Source organism: Ananas comosus, linkage group 17 (genome assembly GCF_001540865.1).
Source record: "Ananas comosus cultivar F153 linkage group 17, ASM154086v1, whole genome shotgun sequence".
Lineage (NCBI taxonomy): Eukaryota > Viridiplantae > Streptophyta > Magnoliopsida > Poales > Bromeliaceae > Ananas > Ananas comosus.
Genome location: NC_033637.1, coordinates 10,927,195 through 10,954,973, shown reverse-complemented (window position 1 = coordinate 10,954,973; position 27,779 = coordinate 10,927,195). Strand labels below are relative to the sequence as shown.

The following is a 27,779-nucleotide window of genomic DNA, read 5'->3' as shown; positions in this document are numbered from 1 at the left end:
AAATTAGTAATATAATATTTACACATAAGTTAATTATGTCATAACTCACTGACTATTAGTAAGTCCTCTGTTAAATATAAAAATATTTAAACACCATTTTCTAACAGCTTAAGCTTTTAGAGTACAACGGTTGTTTCACATAGTATCAGAGCAGGAGGTCCAGAGTTCGAGTCACGCCAGGCTCCTAACATATTAATTTCCTCCCATTTAATTCAAGTCCACGTCATGGGCCGATTAAAAAGTCTCGAGCTCAGACGTGAGGGGGAGTGTTCACTACAGGAAATTAGTTAAAAGGCGACATTTATTTAGCGGCTTTTTGATATGGGCCGGCCCAAAATATTAGTCCAAACTATATATTTCCCTTTTCTCTTCCTGGGCCTAGCCCATAATTAATTACCCATCTCTTTCTCTTTCTCTTTCTCTCTCTCCCTCTCTTCCTCCCCTTCGCACAGACCCAAATGGCTACCTACCCCATCGCCCTCTTTCCCACTCCGTTTCCTCCAACCCCATTGCCCACTCTCCCACTCCGTCTCCTCCTGACTCACCCGCGTCCTCTCGACCTCGCACGCGATCGCCGCATTGGGAGGGATCATTCGTCGACCTTCGTGATCCCTCTTTGCTACTTCTTTTTTGGTAAGTTGAGCCGTAATTGTCCCATAGGTTTTTTGGTAAAGAATTTGGTTGTGATTCGAGTGCTTAGTGCCATGAATTGTTGTGTGATTATATTCTTCTTTGTTTTTGTGTTGAAAGTTGGTGGATTGTAATGTTGTTGGATCGTGTGGATTTTATGAAGATTTTTTTTAAATTTTTTTGGTCCTTTGATTAAGCCAATGCTCCTGTTAGGTGTAATTGAAGGCGTCCATAAATTTTTTCTCAATTTTGGTGTTTTGGTGCTTTTTTGGTGTAGTTCGGGGTTCCTTCTCGTAATCGCTTTGAATTGGTTCTTCATTATGTAGTTTAGGATCTTCTTTGTTTGTTAGAGTTTTTAATTTGAGGAATTTGGTTTGATTTGGTTGCTAAATGATATATTGATGTTTTTTTGAGTTTGTAACTTAGACTTCTAAATTGAATCATTATGTGACTCTGTTCCTTTGTGTTGTCATGGCGAAAGACTTGCTGGATCACGAATTATTATGTTGTTGCTTTGTTTGGTGGATCACAAATTATTATGTAATTGTGGTGCATTCTCAAATTTCTGCTTGAATTATGCTATTTTTGGTGCTTTTTTTGATGTAGTTTGTGATGATGTCGGAATCAATATATGAACATATGTAAAGCATTATAATTAGTACTTTGTCTAATTTTCTAAGAATATAGTTTCAGATACCCATTCCAATTAGGGAAGTATGGTATTCTTGCATTAGGGCCGATGAGAGAATGCTTCGAGCGTTGGTTTTGTCTTATGCCTTCTCAGATTTGAGTTTGAAACAAGATTGTCTTTATAATAGCAGTTGTTTCTTTGATGCAAAATCTGAGGCCTCCTTTAAGTACTATTATTTTTTTTTAAAAAAAATAAAAATTAACATGATTTGTGTGCCTTTGGATGGGCTCCTATGCTGCCATTATCATTGTCGGCTGTTAGCATTCTCAATATACCAAAAATGGAAAAGAAAAAAAAGAGGAAAGACCAAAAATGCTTGGTTCATACAGTTGTAGCCAATTGCTGTTAACCAAGCCACTGCAAATGTATGTATTCATCTTTTATCCTCGAACTACATAACTTGCACGGTTATAAAGCAAGACGCCTGCTTCTGTGCACACAGCCTGCGAACAAATATTTAAATTTAATTTGTTCCCCAACAATACAACACATAAGAAATTTTGATTTGAGCTTAATATGATTAAATAATAAAAATGAAAAGAGTATATATATATATATATATATATATATATATATATATATATATATATATATATATATATATATAGGTGTGTGTGTGGGGTGTGTGTGTGTGTGTGTGTGTGTGTGTGTGAAGTATATGTAATGATTTTTTTTTCATAAAAGTATATGCATGTTTTCATAGAAGGATTATCTACTATGAAATCCTGCTAAAACCATTTCAGCCAAAATGTCTAATGTTTTATCTTCAAAAAATGGGAAAGGATGTCTTCTTGACAAATAAAAATCGGTTGTATTTGACACACAAAGTTGCTGATTTGGTGCTTTGTCCCAGTCGTTTCTGGATTTGCAGTTTCCAAATGGGCAGCTCACATATGTGGCTGGTGAGGTGTTGACTAGTAGTGCATTTCTTCCTCTTTTTGGTGGGTTGCTTCAAGCTCAAGGCCGATATCCGGGAGAAACAAGAATTAGCTTTTCTTGCAAGGTTAGCATCAATTCAGACTAATGTCTTTCAACGGAATGTAGAAATATCATATGGTTATGTATATCTCTCTCATTTTTTTTATATTACTTAATATGACGTCTCGTTTAATTCTTTTAAGCTTTATTTTCCTCTATACTTTCTTAATAATGCTTATTAGACTAACGGCTCTAAAAGTTTGTTATTCTTTTTACGTAGAATAAGCGAGGTACTCGAATAACCCCAATGCTGCAGTTGCCCGAAAAATCTTTTTCCCTTAGGATTACATGGGCCATAGCTTGGTAGAGATCCGGCATCGTGGTTCGACCCAGTGTCCAACTTAGGTCAATTATTTGCCTCTTCCAAAAAACTTCAGGTTTCTTCTTTTAAATTGTTTCCATGCTATTCATTCATGGTCTAAATATAATGAACTATATTGCATTTTGAAATTTTTTATCTAAACTTAAATAATGTCGTATATTAAATAATGTAGCTTTTGTTTGTGTGTGGAGTGAAGATTTTTTTAATTTCTCTTGAGTTTGATACTATGTTAAAAAACACATGCCAAGTTGGAGAGCTTAAATTGATAGATAAAGAAATTTCTCATAATATATATACATCAGAATTTTAATTTGTGTCCAATATGGGAGTAACCTTCTATGTAATCTCTCAACTGAATGCATCGGAATAGCATTGACTCCTTAGGCTAATTCTGTAGAGAAAAACAAGCAAAGAGAAAAGTTTCTTGTTAAATGAGAGATTTGTAGCTCTGATAAATCATATAGGAAAGGTGATTTGTAGCTCTAATCTACTACTCCTAGGGTGACAGATGCACAGCGAGAGATTGGAAAGCTATCACAAAATTTAATTTGTCATATCATCTTAATATTTGGATGCATGGCACTTGGCACCTAATAAATAAGCTTTGCTGGTTTGTTATGTTCTTTTCTTCATAAAGAATGAAAAGGAAATCTCTCCTAATAATGAGAAAGTGATCTATATATTATATACAATTCTTCGTGGAATTTGTATCTAGATAATTTTATCGATTTTATCATTATGTTTTAATTGTTAACTATATTCTTATTTTATTAAAGAAATTTTCGTTTTTGTTACAGAATCTTGAGTCTTCGGGAACTTGCTATACGTCAGCATCATCAAATCCTTCCAGTGATAGTTGATTATTTCTTTTGTTTTTGGACCTACTATGTCCTTTAGCATCATTTTATGTTTTGAGCTACTGTGTCATTTCTAAAAAACTATTTTTGAATATTAGAGTTTTTTATCATTTTATTGATGTTGAGAATGTGAGGAACAATTAGTATTTTGGTTTCATTCAATACTCTTGGCTTATATATGAATGAAACAACTTTTTTTGCTATGAATGTGTCATTTTTGTATTGTATCTTTCATACAACTACTATTCCTAGTTAATATACATATTAAAAAGTCTCTATATTTCAATCAATTGTAGCTTTATAAAAAGTCATTGTATATGCAAATTAACAGCTTTCAAAAAGCCACAATATAATTTTATTAACAGCATCAAAAAGCCGCAAAAACTATAACATTGTGGCACACCAAATACCGCTATACTAATTAAAGGCGGCTTTTTAATTGCCATAACTTTTAAAAACGGTAGAAATTACAGTATTGTGGCAAAAAGCCGCTATAGATAATCAAAGGCGGCTATAGTAGTGCCACAATTTAAATGCTGATAGTGGCTTTCAAAAAGCCGCTATAGGCACTAAAATGCGGCTTTTGCAAGATGCCGTTATATTGACATAGACCTATACCGACTCAGTTTTCACCGGCTTTTTTTGTGGCTTTTTCAGAAAAGCCGGTACTTTTTATTGCGGCTTTTCAAAAAGCCGCTATAGGTACCCATAAAAGCCACCTTTAATACAAAATGTTGTAGTGGTTAAATATAAAAATGTTTAAACACTGTTCTTTAACAATTTAAGTTTTTAGAATACACCGGTTGTTTCACATGATATCAGAGCAGGAGGTTCTGAGTTCGAGTCATCCAGACATGAGGGGAAGTGTTAAATATAAAAATATTTAAAATACTATTCTTTTTTAGAGTACAACGGTTGTTTCAGACTCTTCTTGTCGTGAAATCTCATCAATGTTGACTTCATTTGCCATCTCCAAAGCTCGATTTCCTGTGCCTTTGGAAACTTGTTTCTTGTACTTAGCTTGCTTTTACAGGTAGAGCTCATTTAGCTTCTAAATATATGAATATTTATAACCTAGGCCGCGAATGGTGGAGGCGCAACATGTACATATTTTTTACAAATAATTTTAGATTCATAATATATTAATTTATTTGTTGACTTGCAAAGGGTGATTAATTCTTATGGTACGTACTTCAAGTACAACTTTTGATAAATTGTGCAAAATTTTAACTTACCCACACATACATACGTAACGCTTGTGGAAAATTTGAAGAAATAAGTTGTGTGTGCTTGTGCAAAATTTGAAGAAATAAGTTATGTGTGTGTTGAATATAAAATTATATAAACACTTTTATATTTAACACTCCCCCTCACGTCTGGGCTCGAGACTTTTTAATCGGTTCATGACGTGGGCTTGAATTAAATAGAAGGAAATTAATATGCTAGAAGCCTGGCGTGACTCGAACTCAGGACCTCCTGCTCTGATACCATGTGAAACAACCGTTGTACTCTAAAAACTTAAGCTATTAGAGAACGGTGTTTAAACATTTTTATATTTAACACTCCCCCTCACGTCTGGACTCGAAACTTTTTAGTCGGCCCATGACGTGGGCTTAAATTAAATAGGAGGAAATTAATATGCTAGGAGCCTGACGTGACTCGAACTCAGGACCTCCTGCTCTGATACCATGTGAAACAACCGTCAACATGTATGTATAGATATTATCTTGCTACATATAGCTTTGAGTTATAATTAATTATGGTGCAGTAATGGGCACCGAAGAGGAGCAGCAGCAATGGGTGGTGGATATGTGCAACCGGATCGCGGACACGGACATATCGCCGGAGACGGAGAAGCGGTACTGGAGCAAGCATTCCATATACAGAGTGCCTTCCCACATCAAAAATCTCAACCGCGACGCATACTCGCCACAGGTCGTGTCCTTCGGCCCGTTCCACCACGGTGAGCCACATCTGCGGCCCATGGAGGAGCACAAGCAGCGGGCGCTGATGCACTTTGTCAAGCGCGTCAAAGTGCGGTTCGATGACCTCGCGGCGGCCATGTACGAGGAGGTGCAGCAGCTGCAGGACGCGTATCAGAAACTGGATGAGGTGTTCATTAACGAGGATCGATTCGTGAAGCTTATGATCGTGGACGGGTGCTTCATGTTGGAGGTGATGCGGGAGACCGCATACCTGGCCGGCAACTACGCGTCCAACGACCCGATATTCAGCAGGCATGGGCTGCTCTACATCTTTCCGTGCATACGGAGCGACATGCTAATTATCGAGAACCAGCTGCCTCTGCTGCTCCTGAAGAAGCTCGTTGCTGTCGAAACCGGACAACCGCCGGTACGTACCTCCGTATTTTCCGTTTCAAAAGCAATCCATATATTTATTCCCGAAACGCTAGCTCTTCGGATTAATTTGCTAATAAGTTGTGCGTGCATGGGACCAGTATGAAAACTAACTATTATATATATATATGGGCAATTTGAAAGATTTACATTGTATGTATGTCAAATGATTTCACTGACTAATATATATATGCACAAAACAATAGAAAAAAAAAAAAAAATAAAACCTTCATTAATTAATGAATTCTTGGGAGCCTCTTAATTCTATAGTTTGATTTGCCGCTGATCGAGATTCGAGACTGGCCAATCTGTAGCTTTTGGTTTCTTTCAAGAGTAGTGTTGAGTAACTTTCTGTTTTTCTGCAATGTCGATTAATTGGATCAGAATGGGGACCGGATCAACAGGCTGGTGCTCGAATTCCTGGCAACAGCTTCGCAGCCCCTGGCGGCAGGCGTGGGCATGGGCCTGCACCCTCTGGACGTGTTCCGGAAGAGCATGCTCCTCCAAAGCCCACCCCGTTGCTCGCGTCCCCTGACCGATGCCGAGCTGGCCTCAAGCCACATCATCCGGCCAGCCGTGGAGCTTTACGAGGCCGGCCTCCGTTTCAAGAAGAGCGAGACCCAGAGCCTGCGCGACATCCAATTCAGTCACGGCGTGCTCAGCCTGCCGGTCATCATGGTGGATGACGGGACCGAGTACATGTTCCTCAACCTCATGGCCTTCGAGAGCCTCCACATCGACGCCGGCGCCGAGGTCACCTGCTACATGTACCTCATGACCGGCATCATCAATTCCGCCAAGGACGTGAGCCTGCTGAATTCCCAAGGGATCATACGGCATCTCATCGAAAGCGACAAGGCGGTGGCCGAGATGTTCAACAGGCTGTCCAAGGACCTGGTGCTCGACCCGGAGAGCTCGCTCGACGACGTGCACCGCATGGTCAGCAGCTACCGTCAGAAGCCGTGGAGAAGGTTGCGCGCCAACCTTGTCCGTACCTACGCCTACTTCAGGAGCCCCTTGGCAGCTGTTCCCCTCGCCGCTGCCAGCATTCTTCTCTTCCTGACTATCATGCAGACTGTTTACACCGTGCTGTCGTACTACCAACAGAACAACTTTTCTTCTGGGCCGCCGCCGCCTTCTCCGCCGTCGCTACATTGAATCGAGTTTGATGCATGGTTCTTAATTTCTTATAATAGTTGGTGTGTGAGCTTTTCCTTTTATTTTGTTTGATTGAAACACTGAATGATTTTTTTTTTTTTCCTGCAGTTTCTCTTATGTTCTTGATGAGATTGGTTTCGAGTTTCGACATGATAAATGGTTCTGTTGTGTGGTTGCTTTGTGAAGAAGATGATTTTTCTTGTTGATGCCATGCAGAATAAACAGCATTAAGTACAAAATTATTGTTGACTATTTTGATGCCATATCAATGAGCACTTTTTAATAACGCCGCTTTGTTTCCGTCTAAAATAATAATTTTATTCACAGCAGTGAAAAAAACTTTTGGAAAGCATGTACATCTAATTGATTTAGTTGGTGCTTTCAAAACATAGTAACTCTACTCTTTTGTTCTCTCTCTATCAATATATATATATATATATATATATATATATATATATATATAGAGAGAGAGAGAGAGAGAGAGAGAGAGAGAGAGAGAGAGAGAGAGAGAGAGAGAGAGAAATAGTTAGGCTGAAATATTATTAATACTATCAAACTATTCATACTATTAGATTTTCGATTTTTGGATGAAAAAATATACGATTAAGATGATGTGGACCCCCTAAAATTGATTGAGTTATTGGTTGAATAATATAATCTAACAAGTGAAAATAATAAAATGGTTAAATCTAATGGCGGAAAACTCGATAGCACCAAATGTTTGGTGCTATCGATGGTATCACAGCCAGACTCTACATACATACGCACATATATGCTCTCTCTCTCTCTCTCTCTCTCTCTCTCTCTTTCTCTCTCTCTCTCTCTCTCTCTCTATATATATATATATAATTGAGCTCTTATGCTTTTAAAAGTACCAAGTTTTTGGTGCTTGTAGATTTTTAGCCATTGAATTAAGAGATATGCGGTTAGGATGATGTGGGCCATCTAGGATTGAGTGGGTGGTTGGTTGAATAGTATAATCTAATGGTTGAAAATGATCCGAGAAGTAGATCTAACGGTAAAAAACTTACAAGCACCAAGTGTTTAGTGCTTTTACAAGCACCATAGCTGGACTCTATATATATATATATAGAGAGAGAGAGAGAGAGAGAGAGAGAAAGAGATAGAGAGAGAGAGAGAGAGAGCGAGAGATAGAGAGAGAGAGAGAGAGAGAGAGAGAATTAGCTAGGCTGAAATATTATTAATACTGATGAAAACTTTAGTATTATATCATAATTTTTTGTGAGATTTTTATTTCCACCGTTGATTTTAAAACCCTTTCGATCACTAGGTAAATGATATCGAAAAATTACTAGGTAAATAATATCGGTCGTGGTCGGGGGCGTATAGATGGACATGGTCGAGAAAGAAGGACTAAGAGGAGGATATGATATTATATTTTATAAATTTTAAACCGTACGAAATTTTTTATATTATCGAACAAACTTGCTCTATTTTTGGATATGTAGTTGTGATGATATGATATTGATGTTCTGTTAATATTGTATTGTTGTGTTGATGTTGTGTTGGATTTATTGTTCTAAATATAATAAAACACTGCTGGGGTGGGGGTTGCATTAAATACAATGAATGATTTATCGTGTTTACACACGGTGAATCATTCATCATGTTTAAACATGGTAAATCATTTACCGTGTTTAGCTCATCTATACCGCACTAGATAGACCCCGCAAAATGTATAAGTACGTAAACATAGGAACGGTACAAATTTAGCTTAAACACAGAGAATTATTCGTCATGTCTAAATACGGTGAATAATACATTATATTTGACTTACCACATGTGCCAGGAATTATGCTTACGTGGCGTAGATAGGATAAATTTATAAATATAAATTTTATAAAACTGTTTATAAAAGAATAAAATTATTAGGAGGCTAAATGCAAAAAAAAAAGCCCTCACTCATATGACTATATCTAGGCAATCACATATTTTTTTCAAAAAATTATAATAAAAGTAATTTATTTAAACATTATGATTGGATGGATGAAATTTAAAAATATAATTTAATTGGTTGGATATGACTATCACACGCTAGAATTTTTACCGACAAAAATTGTACGGGGAATGGTTTATAGTTTGGGCCACCCCCCGATGGGGACCGCAGAGTACAGGCGCCACGCATCGACCACTACTCTTCTCCGAGTATAGGTAGAGCAGCAGGACTTCGGAGGGCACCTGGTGCACCTATACAGGGTGCACAATAAAATTAATTTTTAATTTTATTTTTTTAAAATTACAACTCATATAATAATTATATATTTTTTATTATTTAAAATTTAAAATTTTAAACTCCGTTTGGTTTTGAAAAAAAATTAAGAATATTAAAAATTTTCTACACTATTTCAGAAAATCAGGAATAAATTAATATTTAAAATTTAATTTTTTAAATCAAAACTGTAAATTTTAGACCACGTAAATCTTAAATCATACCTGATATACTATCATATTAAGTTATAATTTAAAAAAATTAAAAGATTTAATTTTTAAGATGCACTTGCGGGTGTAATGTGGGCCGTGCTGGGCCAACACGGCCCACATTAGCCAGGCCGAAACCGGCCACGAGCCGGCCCGACCTGGCTTCAATTTCGGGCCGGGCTGTGCCGTGCTGCTCCTGAGTTTCCTAGCCTCTGGCCGGCATGGCCTTCGGCGCGGAAGGCACGGGCCGTGCTTCGGGCCGCCTCTTAGAGTATTTATTTTTAATTTTTTTTAAAAAAATAGTATAAAATTTAAAATATAAATAATAAAATATTTATTAATTTAATATTTTGGTTAAATTATTAAATTTATAAAAATAATTATAATAAAGTAAATATTTAATTTTCAAATAAATAAATTTATATTATTTTTTTGAAAAAAATATGAGATGGGTTTTTGGTCCAATGGACCAAAGAATTTTGGTCCATTGGACCAAAACAAGGGTGGCACGGCCCAAGCGGGCTGTGCCGTGCGCGCTGCGCCGCCGCTCTCCCTGGGCCGGCAAGCACAAGCCTGTCTCTGGCTGTACCGTGCCGAACGTTAGGCCCAAAGGAGAGGCCTAGCAGACCAGAGGCTCGCGGCCGGGCCGGTCCGGTACGGTTCTACACTATCCGTTAGGTGCTATAGCCCGGCCTGATACCGTTCCGGACCGGGCGGCCGATGGGCCGCCCGGCCCGTTTTACACCCTTGATATACCCTGCGTAGAGCAGTGGTCGATGCGGCGCCCATCGGGGCAGTGGCCCCAAACTAACTAATTTGGGGCGTTTCCCCATACAATTTGTTTACCCGTCACTCTCCCTGCAAACTTGATTTCTAACCTTGCGGGAGCAAATTGAAAACAAGGGCGGGTGAGAGAGAGAGAGAGAGAGAGAGAGAGAGAGAGAGGGGAAGCATATAGCATACGCATATGCCGGGGGAGGAGAAGACGAAGGAGAAGAAGGAGGGGGGCTTCTCCGTGATGCTCCTCCGCGTAGGCGCGGCGGGGGCCGTGGGCGGCGCCGGCGTACGTGGCGGCGCACACGGCGTGCCTGGCGCTGTGCCTCCCCAACGCCGTGCTCTTCGAGGCCGCCGCCCCCCTCCTCTTCGGCTTCCTCCCCGGCGTCCTCTGCGTCTTCGCCGCCAAGGTCCTCGCCGCCTCCCTCTCCTTCTCCATCGGACGGTCCGTATCCCCCCTCCTCCTCCTCTTCATCGCGCGACTCGCCGATCTCGTCCCCTCGTAAATGTGTCGGGGACGGCGCCCCAGTGCGAGAACACCGAATCCCCCGTTCGTCTCGAGCGATTCGCACGAATCTCTAAGCTGGATGGACGGTGGATTTGACGGTCTCGCGTTGGGGGGGTCTCGTCCCTTTCCCACCGTTCGTCATCGTTGTTGCTCCGCTCTGTGCGCTCTTAGGGTTTTGATTTCGATCGATCTAGGGCAATTTTTGGTTACTCTGTGATAATTGGGATCGAGATCGTGCGATTTTCGTGCTACTGTCTCTAGGGTTTCAAATCTCGAACAAAAATGATTGGGGACGCAAAGCGAGATGAACGGTGGAGTTGATGATCTCGAGATGAGGAATGTCCCTTGCTGGTCGATCTCGTGCGTTTCCCGCTGTTCATCTTGACTACTCTTGCGCTTATGTCTTTTTTTTAATATCGATCTAATGGTAACTTTGTGCTTTAGAAAACTGTGATCGATATTATATGATTTTATTATATGTTACTTCTATGTCTTGTATCTAGGGTTTGATTTAGGTTTTTATTATTTTATTTTTTTGCCTTTTTCATCATCACCACTGTGCTTAGGGCTTTGATTGATCTAGGGCATTTTTAGTTACTCTGATTTGGGGAAATGGGGTCGAAATTGTATAGTTTTCGTACTACTGTCTTTAGGGTTCTATTAAGGAAATTTTATTTTATTTTTGGTTATCTTTAAACAAAAATTAGATGATTTTATCATATAGCACTGTCTAGGGTCTAATTTTAGGAAAATTTCTTTTTTTTTTTTCTATGTTTGTGTTTCTAGCTGATTATTGGAGATTGAGCTATATTTTTCTAGATCGCCAAGGTTAGGTTTTTTGTTGAGGTTGAGGGAAACAAAATGGACACACGGAAGGTGTTTGTCATGAGTTCTAACTTCAGTTGTTGCTCGAGAGGGTATTAATCACAATAAAATAATTACTTGTGAAACAAGGTGTGTCGAATACTCAATGGTTATTGAGATCATGTTTTTTAGTGATTTGAGGAAAGTATTTAGCGGAATTTGTTATCGTAAACATCACTAGTTTTGTTGGTGGGAAGATACATTCCTACTTGGTAATTTACAAGCGAAATTTTGATCACGTAAACGATTGGGTGTATGTGATGATGGAATGACTATTTTTTACATTATCTGAAGCATATAAAATAATCCGTTAGTAGTTGATGACTCAAATAAGTTTTTTTTCCTCCCTTCTGTTTTCAGAGAATGGATTTAGACAACATGAATTCTACCTAAAGTTCAAACTAGAGTCAATTGATTCCTAGGAGTGCATTAACTTAATGCTAAAATGTTTCAAATTGCACATTGATCCTCAATGCTGCCCCATATTACCAAAAAACTCTGGCTAGTCATTCTATCTGATTAGTAAATAGTAAATCATTTTGCTCTACGTAACTACATGGTTTCTGCGATCTCTAAGTCCTGTTCTGAATAGTATGATTCAGCAAAAGCTTAATTGCGTAGGTATCAATTGGCAAAAGTTTTTCTGAGTTTGGAGAATTGAGAGGTTATAATATGTTGGTTTTGAGAAGTCAACAGTTTCTTCCCCTGAATATTTTGAAACCACTATGTTTCTAATATCTGCTCTTTTTAACAGCATGAGCAAGTTTACCTATTAATACCAAAGTGCTTCCAAAGATAGATCTATTAAGTGTGAAAGTACATCTTTTTCCCGCTTTGTTGATAGGGACTTGTAGTCAAAGTTTCTGTATTTTAATTTTAATTTGATGATGGATTATTGCTGCATTGTTTGCTTGAAGGTGGATAAATTGATTTACTTTGTTTGTTTTGGAGTTATTCTAATTTTATGGCTACATCTGTTATACAAGTTTGGCCGTTATTATCCTGTTCCAATATTTATTCTGTTTCTATCTCAATTATACTGGTAAATGGCAATTTATTCAATTAATACTCCCTTATTATATTGCAGTAAGACTGTTAAGGTTATTAACTGAGTAGACAAGGAGTCATTAGTTGTTTGCAACGATTTTCTGCGTTTAATATCATTTTTGCATATATATATTTGTATACTCTTATGTTTTTATTTCTTATGCTATATGGATGTCACACTGATCATGGCCTGATGGTTGGATTGGTGGCCCTTAAGCCTGCCAATTTTTGAAAATTAGTGAACCGCCCAGGATTTAGAACTTTGGAAAGTCATATTTTCCTAATGTGACAGCTGTATGGCGAGTCAACTTGTCAACATTTCTCAATTTCGGAAAATTTGGGTTCAACAGATTACTTCAGGAACCTCTTTGTATTAGTAAACTCTAGTTACTGACTTGTATTGCTACACCATCAAAGACAACTGAAATGGTTTTAACCACAAAGCTTTCCTTATGCTATATGTTGACAGGAAACACTCTTGTATTACAAAAGGGAAAAAGGAAGAGTGGGTATTGCTCTAGAATTTTTGGGTGGCGATCGGAGGATATAGGAAGAGTACTGCTGCTTTGCTTATGAAATGACAACTGGCTTCGGGGTTGTTTAGCTGAGCAGTAACCATATGTTGCGTTGCAGCGTGCATGTACGCAACACCTGTTCGCAAAAGCATCTAGGTGGTAGATGCTTTCATGAATGTAGGGTGGAATTCAAAAGTTTGTGCATAACTACCATCTTGCTTTTTGCGGACTGCTAATCATGGGAGTTGCCAAACAATCGTCACATGGATTCGCTATGAGTTGATTGGAGAAGCTGGTGAATAGATGCATAACCAAATGGGGCCTTAGTATTATTTGCTGGTGATTCGAGGAATAGGAGACCAATATACTTCTGCTATCTATGAGAAGAGCAATATATTTTGAAAATTTAGGATGCTATACATAGGGGATTCCTCGCCGAGAAACCTAGAGGCCACTTATTCCCTCTTTTTCATTTGAAAGAAGAAAGTACCCGCCCATTAGCTCCATACCTGGTTGGGCCCCATACTAGTGGTTTTGTCGAAGTCTGCTTTGTTGTTATAGAGATCTGTCCTGCTGTTAATTTGGTACTTGTACAGTTGTGTTAGATTCACTGATCTGCATTACTCATTGAATGAATTATTAAGAGCTGAATTGTAGTATAATGTTGTGGAATGTAGTTATTGCATTCGAAGAATATTTGGCCCTTGAGAAGAATTTTGATACTTTTCATGCTTGCTGTAATACGGGCCTGTTAGGCCTGGAGAGAAATTTTGGCGTAGTGTTGTTTCGTAGAGCTGTTCAAAAAAGCCCTAATGGCTTTTTCATTAAATTCTACTCAACAGCTTCATGCGGCAGATAAAAGCTGAAGCTTCAAATTGGAGATCTGTTTTGCAGGGATCAGAAAACACATTTCACTCTCATCCCTTAACCAAAAACTCTAGTCTCCTTATCTCATATATACCAACTTCCTCTTTCTTTCCACTTCAACCATGATTTTTATATTCTCTCTCTTTTGTGTTTCTTCAGGGCACTTTTCAGGAGCTCTAAATCCGCAATGGAGTGGGTGCAAAGAAATAAGTACTTCAACCTTCTCGTTAGAGGGGTCGAACAAGACGGGTGGAGATTCGTTCTTCTTGCTCGGTTCTCTCCTTTGCCCTCCTATGTCATCAACTACGCCCTAGCCGCGACTAATGTCAATTTTCTTGTCGATTTCCTTTTCCCAACAATTATCGGGTGCCTTCCGATGATCCTACAGAATACATCCATCGGCAGCCTCGCAGGTGCCGCTGTAGCCTCCTCCACTGGCTCTAAGAAATCTAATATCTACTCTTATTTTTTCCCTCTACTGGGAATTGCCTCGAGTGTTTTAATATCCTTGAGGATCAAAAAGTACTCCTCTAAGTTCGCCATTGCTGAAGAGCTCAAACGCTCTTCGTCCGATAAGAGGAAAGATGAAGACAGCAAAGTTATAGAGTTGCCTGAAGACGCCAAGAGAAAGTAAAACTATATATTCAGTAGTTTTTCTCTTTTCTATTTATACACCTTATCAAGGATTAGTTAACATTTATAAGGCTTAAAATTTAAGTTCCCATTGCCTTTAGACCAGCATATCTTTTATTTTTCTTTTAACTCCTTAATCTGTTTGGTGCCCTAGTTTTGATTTTTTTGGGTGGCAATATACAGATACAAAATCCGCCTTCCCTCTATTTGTCTTGCCAGCCAGTGGTATCTTCTTTTTTAAGCTGGCACTTGTAATGTCAGGGAAAGTGCATTTTCTTTTCACAGTTGTGTTAACTTAAAAAGTATCACTCAGTGTTTACCCCTATTGTTCTCATTGAGTAGCACATATCTTGTTGTATTATTTGAAAACCTAATGATTTTTTGCTTACCCAATTATGTTCCTTGTTTTTACATTCGGTAAATTGTATTTTCATTCTCCGAATTCTAGTCATGTTTTGTTTAGATCCTCAAACTTTTAAGTTCAAACATCGAAGAGCTCAAACTTGCGAAATTGTTTCACTTTGTTATAAACTTAAAGATCATTGCAAGCACCAGGTTCATCTGTGCATTTATGCTATGAACCCCAGTAATTTGATTTTTGCTAAGTATAAAGCTGCAATTCAATGGATAGTAAGATTAAAATGTGAGATAGAAGATAAAAGGGTTGATAGATGCAGAGTGCATGAATACAGTGATGCATGGAATGTAGACGATAACTTTTACCCTTGTAGTAAAATAGGGATATGTACATTAGTGAAACATTTTAAAGAGCTCAGGTGTTCAAAACGATTATTTAATTGCCCAGTAGTTTAGGAACTAGTAGTACAATTCACACTATTGTAATTGTTATCTAAATTAAGCTTTGCACATGTACTTTGGGCAACAACTTGTGTTTGAAGCATTGGTTGGTGTTGAATTAGATAAAAACTTACTATCTTATCTTTAAGCTACAATCATCTCCCAACACAATCTAAAGCAAATTTTGCAGTGAACTCAAAGCATCCAATACTTATCAACATTATCTATCTACTCTTTTCCAACCACTATTTAACCAGCACACCTGACCACAAAACCCTAGAATCCAAGAGAAACACAATATGAACCTCCACACTATCATGAGCTCCTCTTTTCTTGTTATTGTCCTTCACCTCACCTTCTCCATTTCGACATGCTTTGCCGACGACGGTCCTCTTCAAGACGTGTGCCCGACTGCACTGCAAGGCGATCGGTCGCAGAAGCTCTTCATCAACGGCTTCCCCTGTAAAAACCATAACAACATCTCCGCGCCTGATTTCAAAACTTCTCTACTAAATCATGCTGGAGACGTTGACAACTTTTTCCGGTCGTCTGTAACTGTCGTAACCGCAGCAGAATTTCCAGGCTTAAACACACAAAGCCTATCGATGGCTCGGACAGACCTGGCCATGGACGGGATGGTACTGCCGCACTCGCACCCGAGAGCATCGGAAATGATGTACGTGGCTCATGGAACGGTGGTTGCGGGGTTCATAGATTCGAACGGTTGGCTTTTCCAGAGGACCATTGGCGAGGGCGACGTGTTTATGTTCCCACGGGGGTTGCTGCACTTTTGTGTGAATGCAGGGTTCGGACTTGCGACCGCCTACTCGGTGTTCAATAGTCAGAACCCCGGCGTGGCCAGCATCGCAGGGTCGATGTTTACGCCGGAGTCCGAGGTTGTTCAGAGGATGGTGGAGAGGATGCTGAGACTTAGAGTGATGGGAATGGGTGATGATGCAGTGGAAATGTCATTGTTCGAGTAGTGAGCAGGTTGGGATTCATTAAAGCTGGGGATTTGTACAATCTTATGTCTATTTTACCTGTTTAAACTACTTAACCTCACTGATCATCTATAGAGAACAAAGTATAGAACAATGGTCAATTTTTTCTCTCTTGTTGAAATGTGAGGAATATTTGTACTTTGTTGCAACTACACTACAATTATAATTGCATGTAGATATAAATACAGTAGTATTTAGTTTGATATATTTAGATCTAACTATTATATTTCGAAGTTCACAGGAGACTCAATCATAATTGTTAAAACTATATCCAATATCATAGTTATAAATAATAATTTTAACTAAGACATAAGCTTATCTAGCTAACCACCTTTTAAACCAAAAAAATTATTCTTTTCCTCTACATGAGAATAATTTTACCACTTTATATAAGTGATAAAATTTATAAATACATTCTTAGTTGCATGCAACTGGATAAATTATTTATAGCTATATGTCACGGAAGAAATGTTTTCCGTTGACTTCTCCTTGACAGTGGCCCATTCTCCGAAGGAACGTTCTGTCGGAGGTTTTGCTGGGGCGTTTTAGAAGCTTCTATGCGGATCTCAAGACTGATGGTGCGGATACCGAAGGGTCAAGAGTCCCTTAGAGTTTCTAGATGGGCAATAAATTATAGTCTTTTGGGAATATGTAGCTTCCCTCTTTGTCTTGGAGTTACGTGCCATTTGGTGTCTTTTTATTCGTAGCTTGGGTGGCGAGTGGTCTATATAAGGATGTGGCCTCCACTCTCTCTCATTAGGAAGGAAGAATTCTCATTTGTAATCTCTACTTCAAAGTAATAGAAGAATTTTTTCATCTCTCTCTTGTTCTTAGTTTAGGACGAGTAGATCCTAACTTAGCGAGTAGAGAGGAGTAGAGAGGTAGGCTTGCCCATCTTTAAGTAGAAAGGCGGGCGCCGTGCGGGCTAATGAGCGATTTTGCTTAAGTCCGTGACATATAGCTCTATTTACTGCAATCAACAAAATAAGATGTGCTAATATTATGTTATCTATAAAGAATTTATAATTATCTCTCACCAAACAATCTTTTGTGTAAGACAACTTTTCTATTTTCTTTATTTTGGCAAAAATATACAAAGCTAATCAGACATATGGGTCATTTTGAGTCGATTATCTAGTTTTCTAAAATTTTGATCTTACTTGCCAATATTTTAATTTGTTTGATTTTAGTTAGTTAATAATATTTTAACTTTAAAATTTGAATAACTTATGTACATATTTAATTAGTATACTTTATTAAATTCTCACAGCTATAAATAAGTAATCTATTGGTTAAATTTTGAAGTCAGAATGCTGTTAATTGACTCAAATTTAATTTAAAAATTTAAATATTAGATTTTAAAATTAAAATTTTAAAAGGTTGAATAATAAACTCAAAATTATCTTTTTTGGAAATGGATATTTAAATTGGCACAGAGCACCCGCGAGAATTTGAGTCGTACGCTGCAGGCCACTTCGCCTCCTACAAATATCTGATCCTCCATGTTCGGACGGTTTAGGAGCATCCGCTTCCACTTCCGCAGTTCCACTGCCACGAGAGAAACGCGGAGGAGGAGAGCGAGAGGGACGAAGAGGCGAACAATGGCGCTCCTATGCTTCATGCTCGATCTCCGCAACATCCCCCCTCCCCTCCTCCGCGATCTCAAACAGGTGATCGATCCCTCTCCCTCTCGCTCTCCCTCTCTCCATCGATCGATCTCTCGATCGTGAAGTGCTCCTCTTGCTCCGATCCTCATCGATCTCGTTCGATCTCGTCGAGTTCATCATCTACGGAATCCTCTCGTTTAAGCTTGTCGCTGTTGTATGTTGTTGTTGTAGCCAGTGTTTGCTGCAGCTCGCGAATCTCTACGTGATGTCGCGGGGGAGAGGGGAGAGGGAGGGGGAGGCGGGTACGAAGGAGATCCTCGCCCTACGAGATCGGATAGGTTTGTGCTACATCGACCGGAGCAGGGCCCCTTCGTCCTCCGCCGAGGTCAGAGATCATCTTGCGTTCTGTTTTTCAATTTCGGCTTATTCCGCAGTTGGAAGTGAGATTTAGGATTTTAGGTAGTAGAAGATCGGAAAAAGGAGAAGAGCAAATTGACTTTATTCTCCTCTATTTCTTATACATCCAAGCAATCATGGAATGATAGGGTTTAAAACGGCCATTATTTGATTCAGTACATTCCTGCTCAATTTCTAGAGATGTTATTGTTAATGGAGTAAGGCAATCCTTAGGTCATTCCGAAGAGTCATTAAAAATGAGTCATGATACATTTTTCCTAGGGCCCTTGCCGCAATCGGAAAAAAAAAACATTTTCCTAGAAAATTAGCAATGATGCTCTTCATGTATGTCAATCTTTAATTAACTGCACACTGAAGTAACTCGAAGCAACATTTTGCCCTAGTTTTGGTTTGGTCTCTGCTAAACCTCGTCTGAAAGAGGTCTGGTTTTGGCTATTTTGATTTGAAACCTTTAACCATGTCATCTAACTGATCGTGCATTTATCGCCAGAGGGTCTTGAAGAAATAAATTTTATCAGTGAAATATGTTGTATGCTAGTTTCATTTACTTTGGAATTCTACAGTAGCAATGTTGTGAATATTTACTCCTTCTGTATTTTACTTATCTTTTTTGGTGGTTTAATATTAGCTATGTTAGTACATCCATTGTTAGCTAATCTACACTAATTTGGGAGGTTGATTATACCCTTTCTGACTTAAAAAAGGGGTCTCAAGTAGCCATATATTCCACTTTGCTTTTTAGTTGATAAGAACTTACGAGAAATTGAAATACTCATATTGTCATTTTACTGTTCATGCAATTATTTACCACAGCTGAAGATTGCATATCGACCTGGAGAAAGATTCAGTCTCCGAGATTTTCATCATGCTGTAAACAGCTTACCCGTAGATAGCTTTCTGCCTGAACTGAGAGACTCTATGCATGCCAAAAGTGACGATCGAGGTAACCTTGTGACCAAAAACATAAGTTTATAATTAGCCAAGAAGAGAATCTTGTTGTTGCGAACTGAAAGATTGTAGAGCGATTAATAGTGTTTGTTTACATCTAAATTTTTCAGTCCTATGGATGTTTTTCTGTAGACGTATCACTGGCAACACTTTTCAGTAATAAGGCGCTGTATGCATGGGGTGGTGATGAAGTATCAAAAAAGGTGATTGCTATTTGTATGTCTTCATGCATGAAAACTGAAGCTATTCGTAAATCTCTTCTGGTATGAATTTGATTATTAATTATTTTATTTTGTAGCTTATATGATTTTCTCTATGGTTGCCTGACTGCTATGCTTCTGCCATGGACTAAACAACAATAGGATGCAGCAGAACAATGTGTTACGGTGGAGTTTCTACTACTGGATCCCGAAGAGGAAAACACACTGAATGATGCTTCTAAGGCACTTTGTGGATTTGTAAACCAACTGTGTGATCTTGAAAACTGTGTGATCCGGAGGTACATACCTGGTAAGGAAATATCAATTTAGGTAATTGACTTATTTGGCATGACCTTCTGCTGAACGTGTATTTGATTAGTAACTTAGTTTTCAACTCAATAGGTGTTAATGTGTTATTTTTGTCAAGAAGATACGGATCTCTAAGATTTTTCTTTGCTCTGAAGATTCTGTACTTTATCTAACTGTGTCAAGCTTGGTGGATAGCAGAAAAATGGTTTAACGTTCTACTATACTCATACTGACTATTCATAAAATTTCGAGTTTGGTACATCATAGATTCTTTTTCTAATTCATTTAGGCTTCATTTGGTTCGGGGTTAAGTAAGAACTAGTTATATCAGGAATAGGTATAAGTTAAGGTATAAGTCTGGAATAGACTAATTTTGCGTTTGGATGAAAATTGAGTTGTTCCCGGAAATAAGAAAAATAACGTTTGGATAGATAACATAGAATAAAAAGAATAGTGGGTAGTTATAAATAAAAAATAACGATATTGCTTCAATTATTATATTTGAATTTAAATTTTTTTATTTTATATTTAAAATTTCAAATTTAAATAGATAACTTTTAAAATAAAAAAATTTCAAATTTAAAAATTTAAAGTTATAAATTATAAATTTTAAATCAAATCTAAATTTACAAATATAAAATGCTCAGCATTTTTGTTCCGATAACCCCTTATCCCCCCTTCACCCCGAACCAAACGCTCAGGATTTTTGTTCTGATAACGGGGCATGCGGCAATTCTCTTTCTTTTTCTTAGGTTTGATATAGAAAATATATGCAACTGCAGATTCTTCAGTATTGAACAGCCTAGTTAAGAGATGGTTAGAAGAGCTAAAGAATGATGCAGAAGAGCCACTTCAAGCTGTCTTTCTCTTCAAAAATGCAAGTCTGGGTTCTTCTGATCGAATATCTTGCAATTTGTTTGCTTCCTTCTGTCAGATTATTGATGGTTTCGTATCATGTCAGGTAATTTAGTCACAAGGACATCTTATAGTTGGGTATATTTAATCTGGTCAGATACCACAACAGGTCTACGAATCAGAACACGAAAATCATACATATTGTGTTGAATATTTCGATGACTTCTGAACTTAGTAGCAGTAGACTGAGCTTGATTCGTGTCACATTATTATGAAGCAAATGATGTCAGATGAAGCAGATTATATTGTTCCCATGTGTATCGACCAGCTTGCTTCTTCAAAAAAAAATTCTTTTATTTGTATGTACTTATGAATTAAACGAGTATACACAACTTTCAAGGGCTTTGTTAGCCATGATATTTAATTTCCTATAGCCAAGGTTCCTTTATTAGGCTTGGTTAAGAATGAGATGATACACTGGTAATTTCACTGATATGCACAACATGCATGAAGTCATAGGTGTCTTCTTTATGCTTTATACACATATAAATACATAGATGCAAATCAAAAGTGTGGAATATCTGAAACATTTTTTATGCTTTATACACATATAAATACATAGATGCACAACATGCATGAAATCATAGGTGTCTTCTTTGTTCTTTCTATCAACTGTGTGGAATAATGGTATTCTTTCATAAAAAATGTGAATAGTCTAACGGTATGAATTGTAAATTCAAATGCTTGGACACTGATGTTGGGAACAAAGTATCAAGGCATGCATACTTCTGTAAGTATTCCACCCAGATCTGACATGAAACTTTGCAAATATACCATCTTGACAAATATCAAAATATTTTTTGCTGTGTATGCATGCATAATTTAACCTACTCTCCAAGACACATACTCTTGAAACATCATACAAAATTTGAAGGTTGTCACATGTCTTTTTATGTAAGTTACATGGGAAGTTTGGAATGTAACAACCTACATTAAAAATATATGACTCTAGGGAGTGCACCGAATAGACATGCAGGTGCCACGGCCATCCAATTGATAGCAGAGTCGCTGATAAAATGAGGAAATCATGTCCTCTTACCTTCCAAGAACTAGAGGCGTCAGATCTCATTGATAATGCAGTAAAGGTTGGAGAACAAACTATCTTGTTTCTTAGCTCTTTTGAAGGGGATTCAGACCTCCGACGAGTTTCTGCACCGATAACTTTCAATGTAATGGAGCGAACAAACTTGGCATCCCTAGATGAAGGTAATAAACTTGCATCCCTAGATGAAGGTAAACCTTACTAATGGTGAAAGGGAGATTGAGCATCTGAATTATCGATTATGTAAGACATTGAGTTTTAGAAGGGGTAGATATGTGAAATACTAGATGTTGCAACAATAGATTAATGGAAATGAAGGGGGCTTTATACTTTGATATAAGTTTTGAAGTTATTTCATTAGTCAATGCATTAATTTTGGAGTATTGTCATTGGTGAATTGTCCAAAATGATTATAAAGTTCTGTGTGAACAATTATGGCATCTTCACCTTTGTCCTTATTTTTACTTACGACGTAAAACTTTCTACTTCTAAGATTTGATGGCAATAGCTAATGATGCTTCTGTAGTCTCTGTAAGTATCAAAATACAGTTAAATGTTGGGGGAGTGTAGTGTCTCCAAGTGTGACATTTTGAGGGATGGCGAAAAAGAATTATGACTGAGTGAATTATTTTTTTTCACTATTCACTTCAAAGGAAAAGTAGAAATTATTTTCCTCCACTGGCTGCCTTTCATGATATTTTGAATCATCTGCTGTTTCCAAGTTATCTAAAATCTCAATCATTGTTAATAGGTGTGATAGTGGGGACATCCTATATGGTTTCTCCCAGTTCTCATGACATTGAAGCTACCCTGGATGAATGTGATAAGTCGAATCTGAATACTCAACGTGAGTCAACTACATTCTCAACTTTGATTCAACTTATGCAACTTGCTATCATATCTTTCCTCCTTTAATGTAATGCAGTTTTTTATGGTCTATGTGGAGCTCTTTACCGTCTAGATCAGGGACTTGTATGCTATTCAACATGTAATATGGAAACCATGAGAGATGGCTCCTTCCTATGTTTTTATATTCTTCAACCTTCAGAGAAGGGGCTAATGCTTCTAAGGGTATTCAACTTTATATCTTATCAATCTTTCATTATTTCTTACTATTTTCTCGTGCAAATAAGAAAGCACTGTTGGAGACCTGATGAAATTTCTAAATTTAAGATGGATCTAATTGCTTTATCTAAAGCTTCTTGGCTCAAAAAAATGGAATATAACATTGTAGGCCTGGTTTGTTTTATGTAGTGCTGAAGAATCAATCATAAATGACAATAACTTCAACAAAGCCTTTCTTCCACCTGATTGGGTCTGCACTACAGATCTTACACATTCATTTAGCTCCATTTCTGGTAAAATGAGTTGTCAGGCCAAGCATTATCGTATTTTTTAGCACTAGTTGTTCTGTATGTTAGGCATTTCTCGTTTGATAATAGCAACTGTCACGGACTTAACGGTTTGGTTTGTAAAATCCGTGCGGCGCTCGCCTTCCTTCGCGAAGTGAGCAAGCCTGCCTCTCTGCTTGTCAAGTTAGGACCTCACTCGCTCTAGACTAAGTACAAGAGAGATATGAAGAAAGCTCTTCTATTACTTTGAATTGGAGAATACAAATGAGGATTCTGAAATGAGAGGGGCGGAGGCCACAACTATTTAAAGGCTACTCACCACCCATAAAGCAAATGATAAGATGCCAAGTGGCATAAAGCTATAAGCCAAAAAGGGAGGCCACGCGGTCTCCCAAGAGTCCTAATAAATAAGCATAGAAACTCTAAGTGACTCTTCGGTTCCTACGTCATCAGTCTCGAGGAACGAAGAGAAGCTTCTAGAAGATTCCAGGCAAAACCTTCGACAGATATCCACTTTGGAGTTTGGGTGATTGCAAAGGGAAAATGGTGTACTAGGTGGTATTTATTGCATACGTTAAACTTGGTTTTGTTTGTTTTCATGAAACTCATTCTTTCTCTTGGGGTTGGATGCTATTGTTTATTGTTTTCTGTTCCCCTTTTATACCATAAAGTTCTATCTTTTCTACTGATTCCATTCATCTCTTCAACCTTCTTTTATTGGCTTCCCGAAAATTTGCTCCTGTTGCTTTCTAGCTGCTCAGTAGTTGGACATACACAATGTTTTGCCTTACATAGTTGTTCCCAATAATCGTTCCCGGTTTCAAGGTAACCATGATGATCACTCCATACAATGGAGGCATTTCTTTATCCATTTTGATCATCTTGCCATTTCAATGTGATAAACATTTTTCTTTTGGAAGTTAGAACTCTGTCAAAACATGGTTTCTTTTTCTGTGTTGATTTGGGTTTAGACAATGCATTATATTGTTCACCATTCTCGAGCCTAATCATCAGAGTTAAATCAAGTTGTAGAGGCTTGCTGGATCTGAAGAAATCTTGCCCATTCCTAATGTTAGCAAAGCATGCGATGTCACTATATCAGAAGAGATTAAGAGCTCCATCCATGCCTCTTTATCCAAGGTAAAATGATTCCCTTTCGAGTTTCATAGAATTTTGAATGTTTTATTACTCAAACTAAAGAATAGTTCTGTATACGACCACAAAAACTATGTTGCACATCAGCTATAGAAAAAGAATAATACTTGATATTTGATACTATTTCTAGCTCAATGACTTAAGGCTGATTATTAATTCTTAGTTAGAGTATGTGATGGTATACTTCTTTTTTAGATCGAACTAAAAGATTACAACCCTCTCCATCACGAAAGAGGTTACCACCCAAAAGTAAACTGGCTGGTGAGACAGAGTCTACAATTTGGGTAACTGCTTCCTTATACTTTACTTCCTAACCTTTCCAAGTTACATTTATAAACTTCAGAGTTTGAGTGTTTGTGATGATGACTTGCAAGCTAGACCTCAAGTTCTCAAATATGTACTCTCACATACATTTTATTTCAATGTGAAATTGAATTTATGAAAGATGAAAAATGCATTAGGCTATTGGCCGGTCCTCATTAAAACTTTACTTTGCAGATCGGCTGCTCCAAATTGCCCTGAAATAAGTCTGAAACCAAGCAATCCTGAATCCCTTAAAGAAGAAAAGAAGAAGACCTGTTCTAGTGTTACGGATGAGTGGGAGAAACTTCTCATTGTTGATGATGGAATGAATGATAGCTATGGAGAAACCTCCTCCTCCAGTTCAAAACCTAAGATTCCGAGTCTGAAAATATCAGCTCAGCCTAAACTGTTGGATGAGAAAACCTCAAGAATTCTCGAGAGACTTGAAATCCCGAAGCCTCAGAAAAGAAAGAATTCTTCACCCTCAGTTCCCATTAATAATGTTGTTAGTGAGGAGACGAAGAAGCCGTTGATACCTTTTGAGCCAAGCTCAAGTCAGCCGCTAAAGCCCAACTTCCAGAGGCTGAAAAAGAAGCTGAAATAGACACACAAGAATTAGAGGTGCTACTTTGATTTGTCTAGTTCGAAATAAGTTTGCTTATTGCTAGAAGTTTAGTTTTACTTGGTAATAAGATTTGTGATACTTCATAAATGGAACGTTTTGTCAGTAGTAAGTCCTTTTCAAACCTGTCTTTGTCAGTGAAAGAGCTAATCCAAGGTTAGGTATATAAGCAGGACAGTAACATTCCTAGAGCCCAGGCTTTATCTAGTAGGCCACACATTGTATTGCATTTCCTTTTCAGATTGTCTCCCATCATTGGCTGTCTGAAAATTGTGTTAGTAGTGATGATTTTGGTTTCCCTTGGTAATTTCATATCATGGTCAAGTCATATAATAGTGCCGTGTTAGAAATAGCCACTCCTAACGGGATTACATCCGCATCCGTCGGCAGCTTGATTGCTCGCCATGAGCAATCTTATTACGTGTGGAAGTTGTGTCATGAGGTGAACTGGTAGAAACTTCCATGTTGAAAACCAAAGGTGGGAGCATGTCGTTTTTAAGATATGCTAAATATGTCTTTGTCACTTTTCCAAACATTCTGCATTTTTTCCGTACTTGTTATCTTTTTTTTTTTTAGTTTGCAGAACTCTAAATTCTTCTCGAACGTCAAGTCAAGGTAGTAAAGTAACCCGATCATGGCTTCATTTGCAGTTAGGGATCGTGAACCACTTATGAAGTTTTTGGCATTCAGGTACATAGTTCTTTCTGTTTCGTTTACTAGGATATTGAAACTGATGTACAATGATATAGAATTGTAATGGCGTTACTGCATCGTTTTGAACTCGTGAATTTGGTGTTGCAAATGCGGAATAGGGTGATTGGAATTGGTAAGAGGGGAATCAGAAGTTGCCCTGAGAAATAGGGTGGTTGGAATTGATAAGAGTTGAATCAGAAGTTGCCCTCACAAGTGGTCCCCCTCTGCCTATACTTTGGAGTTAATTACAAAAATTACTCTCCATTTGCATCAATTTTCGATCCTATCACCTCACTACCATCTTAAGTAGGCTCAAAAGTTTGGGATGATTGTTGCACTTGGGCTCAAAACTTAACTGAAATGGTTTGGCATATCATGTTTGTTTTTCATTTAAACATCTAAGTTACAGCTTGTCTAGTATATCTAAAACTAAACGATATTTCCTTGCTCAGTAGTGCTACCAAAATTGACAGCTTATCATATAATTCAGTTGTGTGTTTTACTGCATTGGATATAATCACGAGTTTATGAATTTTGTAAATACAAATTGAATAACCAGAGGCCTTTATTTGCAGTTGGAGACCGCGAATCTGCCGATCGTGATCCACCCTGTGCAGTTTTTTCGCCTTAAGGTACACATCTCCTTTTCTCCTGACAAATATTTTTTAACTGAAGTGCTATGATTTAGGTATGTAAATGACTTTACCGCATAGACTTGAGCTAGTTGGGTTAGTATTACTATTGGAAGGGTAGATAGGGTGATTGCAATTGACGTGCTCTCCTCATCAATGGTCCCCCTTAGTATATATATATTTGTCTAATATCGTGCCATTATCGTCCACTCTTTGTACGCTGATGCATCGGTCGGTTGGACTGTACTGTACACCACTTTCAAACTGGTGGCTAGTGGAGATTAATTGCATACTAGAGTTTTCTGTTTGTTTCATCATGTTTCATCAGATAGTGATGGGCCATATGTGGAGTTTGTGTTTTCATTCACTTGGGATATTCTTTGCATTCGATGATGATGCTCATGACGGAATATTGGTGACCTCCTCTAGGTAATTATTGGACTAAGGTCATGGGTGTTCTCATGCATATCTCATCCTTATGTTCCACTTAGTAGTTGCTCTTGTTTAAATTAGGTAGATTCGATATGTTGTAATGCGTAATGATGCATTGCTCAATGAACCTGGAAAAGAAGTAGAAAATAGTGCATCATGATGGATACTTCTCTTTTTTGTTTTTTAACCTTCTTTTCGTTTTTTTAGTCTTTTGTGGTTGCGGGTCGGGGAGGGTTTTAGAAATGTGAGAGGGAATTGAGGGGCTGATCAGTATTAGGTGCTAAATTGCAAGCAATAGTTTATTTTTCTTTTTTTGGCTGGTAAATAATGACGAAAACTAAATTAAATTAGTCGGTTGTCGTCGAATGTCTAAGTTCTAGAACTTGTGGCGCAATTTAGTTTATTTTTATTAGGCGCCAATATTAATAGTTTTATAAGGAGTAAAAATTGTTATTCTAACACTTGGATTGATTTAAAAGATAACAAAAAAGGACACATAACTAATAGATAAAAATATTTGTCATAAGAAGACGGAACACCATCCTCTTTCTTTTACACTGCTTTCCAATTCTACCATAAATAGAAGCCTTGTTCATTATTTATTGGGAGAAAAACAGGAAAACAGTGTGGAAGAATCATAAAAATAAAAAATGAGAGCTTGCTATGTCCCTAGTAGCAACATATCTGTCAATTTCCCCCCCCTGTAGTTGATT

The 27,779-nt window shown here is 37.8% G+C and overlaps 4 protein-coding genes and 1 long non-coding RNA gene across 15 annotated transcripts; all 5 read left to right on the top strand.

Annotated features, from left to right (window-relative positions):
• On the top strand, window positions 408-3,681 carry LOC109722875. 2 transcript variants are annotated; one of them, XR_002219566.1, is made up of 4 exons: window positions 408-633; window positions 2,175-2,324; window positions 2,520-2,676; window positions 3,419-3,681. It is a non-coding gene; the product is annotated as an uncharacterized LOC109722875 (long non-coding RNA). The 2 variants fall into 2 exon arrangements; XR_002219567.1 differs by having other exon boundaries at window positions 409-633; window positions 2,520-2,644.
• LOC109723442 (UPF0481 protein At3g47200-like) lies at window positions 5,287-7,186 on the top strand. The gene is made up of 2 exons (XM_020251798.1): window positions 5,287-5,830; window positions 6,220-7,186. The coding sequence occupies exons 1-2, from the start codon at window positions 5,288-5,290 to the stop codon at window positions 6,991-6,993; spliced, it is 1,317 nt and encodes a 438-aa protein (XP_020107387.1). The 5' UTR covers window position 5,287; the 3' UTR covers window positions 6,994-7,186.
• Window positions 9,082-15,009, top strand: LOC109722923. The gene is made up of 3 exons (XM_020251098.1): window positions 9,082-9,159; window positions 10,467-10,651; window positions 14,167-15,009. The coding sequence occupies exons 1-3, from the start codon at window positions 9,082-9,084 to the stop codon at window positions 14,639-14,641; spliced, it is 738 nt and encodes a 245-aa protein (XP_020106687.1). The 3' UTR covers window positions 14,642-15,009.
• On the top strand, window positions 15,155-16,614 carry LOC109722975 (germin-like protein 11-1). Of its 2 annotated transcripts, XM_020251149.1 has the most exons (2): window positions 15,155-15,900; window positions 16,009-16,614. In XM_020251149.1, exons 1-2 carry the CDS (start codon window positions 15,738-15,740, stop codon window positions 16,419-16,421), a joined length of 576 nt encoding a protein of 191 aa, XP_020106738.1. In that variant the 5' UTR covers window positions 15,155-15,737; the 3' UTR covers window positions 16,422-16,614. The 2 variants fall into 2 exon arrangements, with proteins under 2 accessions (XP_020106738.1, XP_020106737.1); XM_020251148.1 differs by having other exon boundaries at window positions 15,155-16,614.
• Window positions 17,903-27,001, top strand: LOC109722973. 9 transcript variants are annotated; one of them, XR_002219586.1, is made up of 14 exons: window positions 17,903-18,109; window positions 18,278-18,431; window positions 19,277-19,406; window positions 19,544-19,674; window positions 19,774-19,921; window positions 20,703-20,881; window positions 21,804-22,041; window positions 22,629-22,724; window positions 22,803-22,948; window positions 24,262-24,369; window positions 24,580-24,668; window positions 24,883-25,308; window positions 25,886-25,999; window positions 26,578-27,001. XR_002219586.1 is itself a non-coding variant. In XM_020251147.1 (13 exons), exons 1-12 carry the CDS (start codon window positions 17,942-17,944, stop codon window positions 25,289-25,291), a joined length of 1,992 nt encoding a protein of 663 aa, XP_020106736.1. In that variant the 5' UTR covers window positions 17,913-17,941; the 3' UTR covers window positions 25,292-25,308; window positions 26,578-27,001. The 9 variants fall into 9 exon arrangements, 1 of the variants encoding a protein (XP_020106736.1); XR_002219585.1 differs by having other exon boundaries at window positions 17,912-18,109; window positions 18,282-18,431; window positions 20,703-20,797; XR_002219584.1 differs by having other exon boundaries at window positions 17,913-18,109; window positions 18,282-18,431; window positions 19,544-19,614.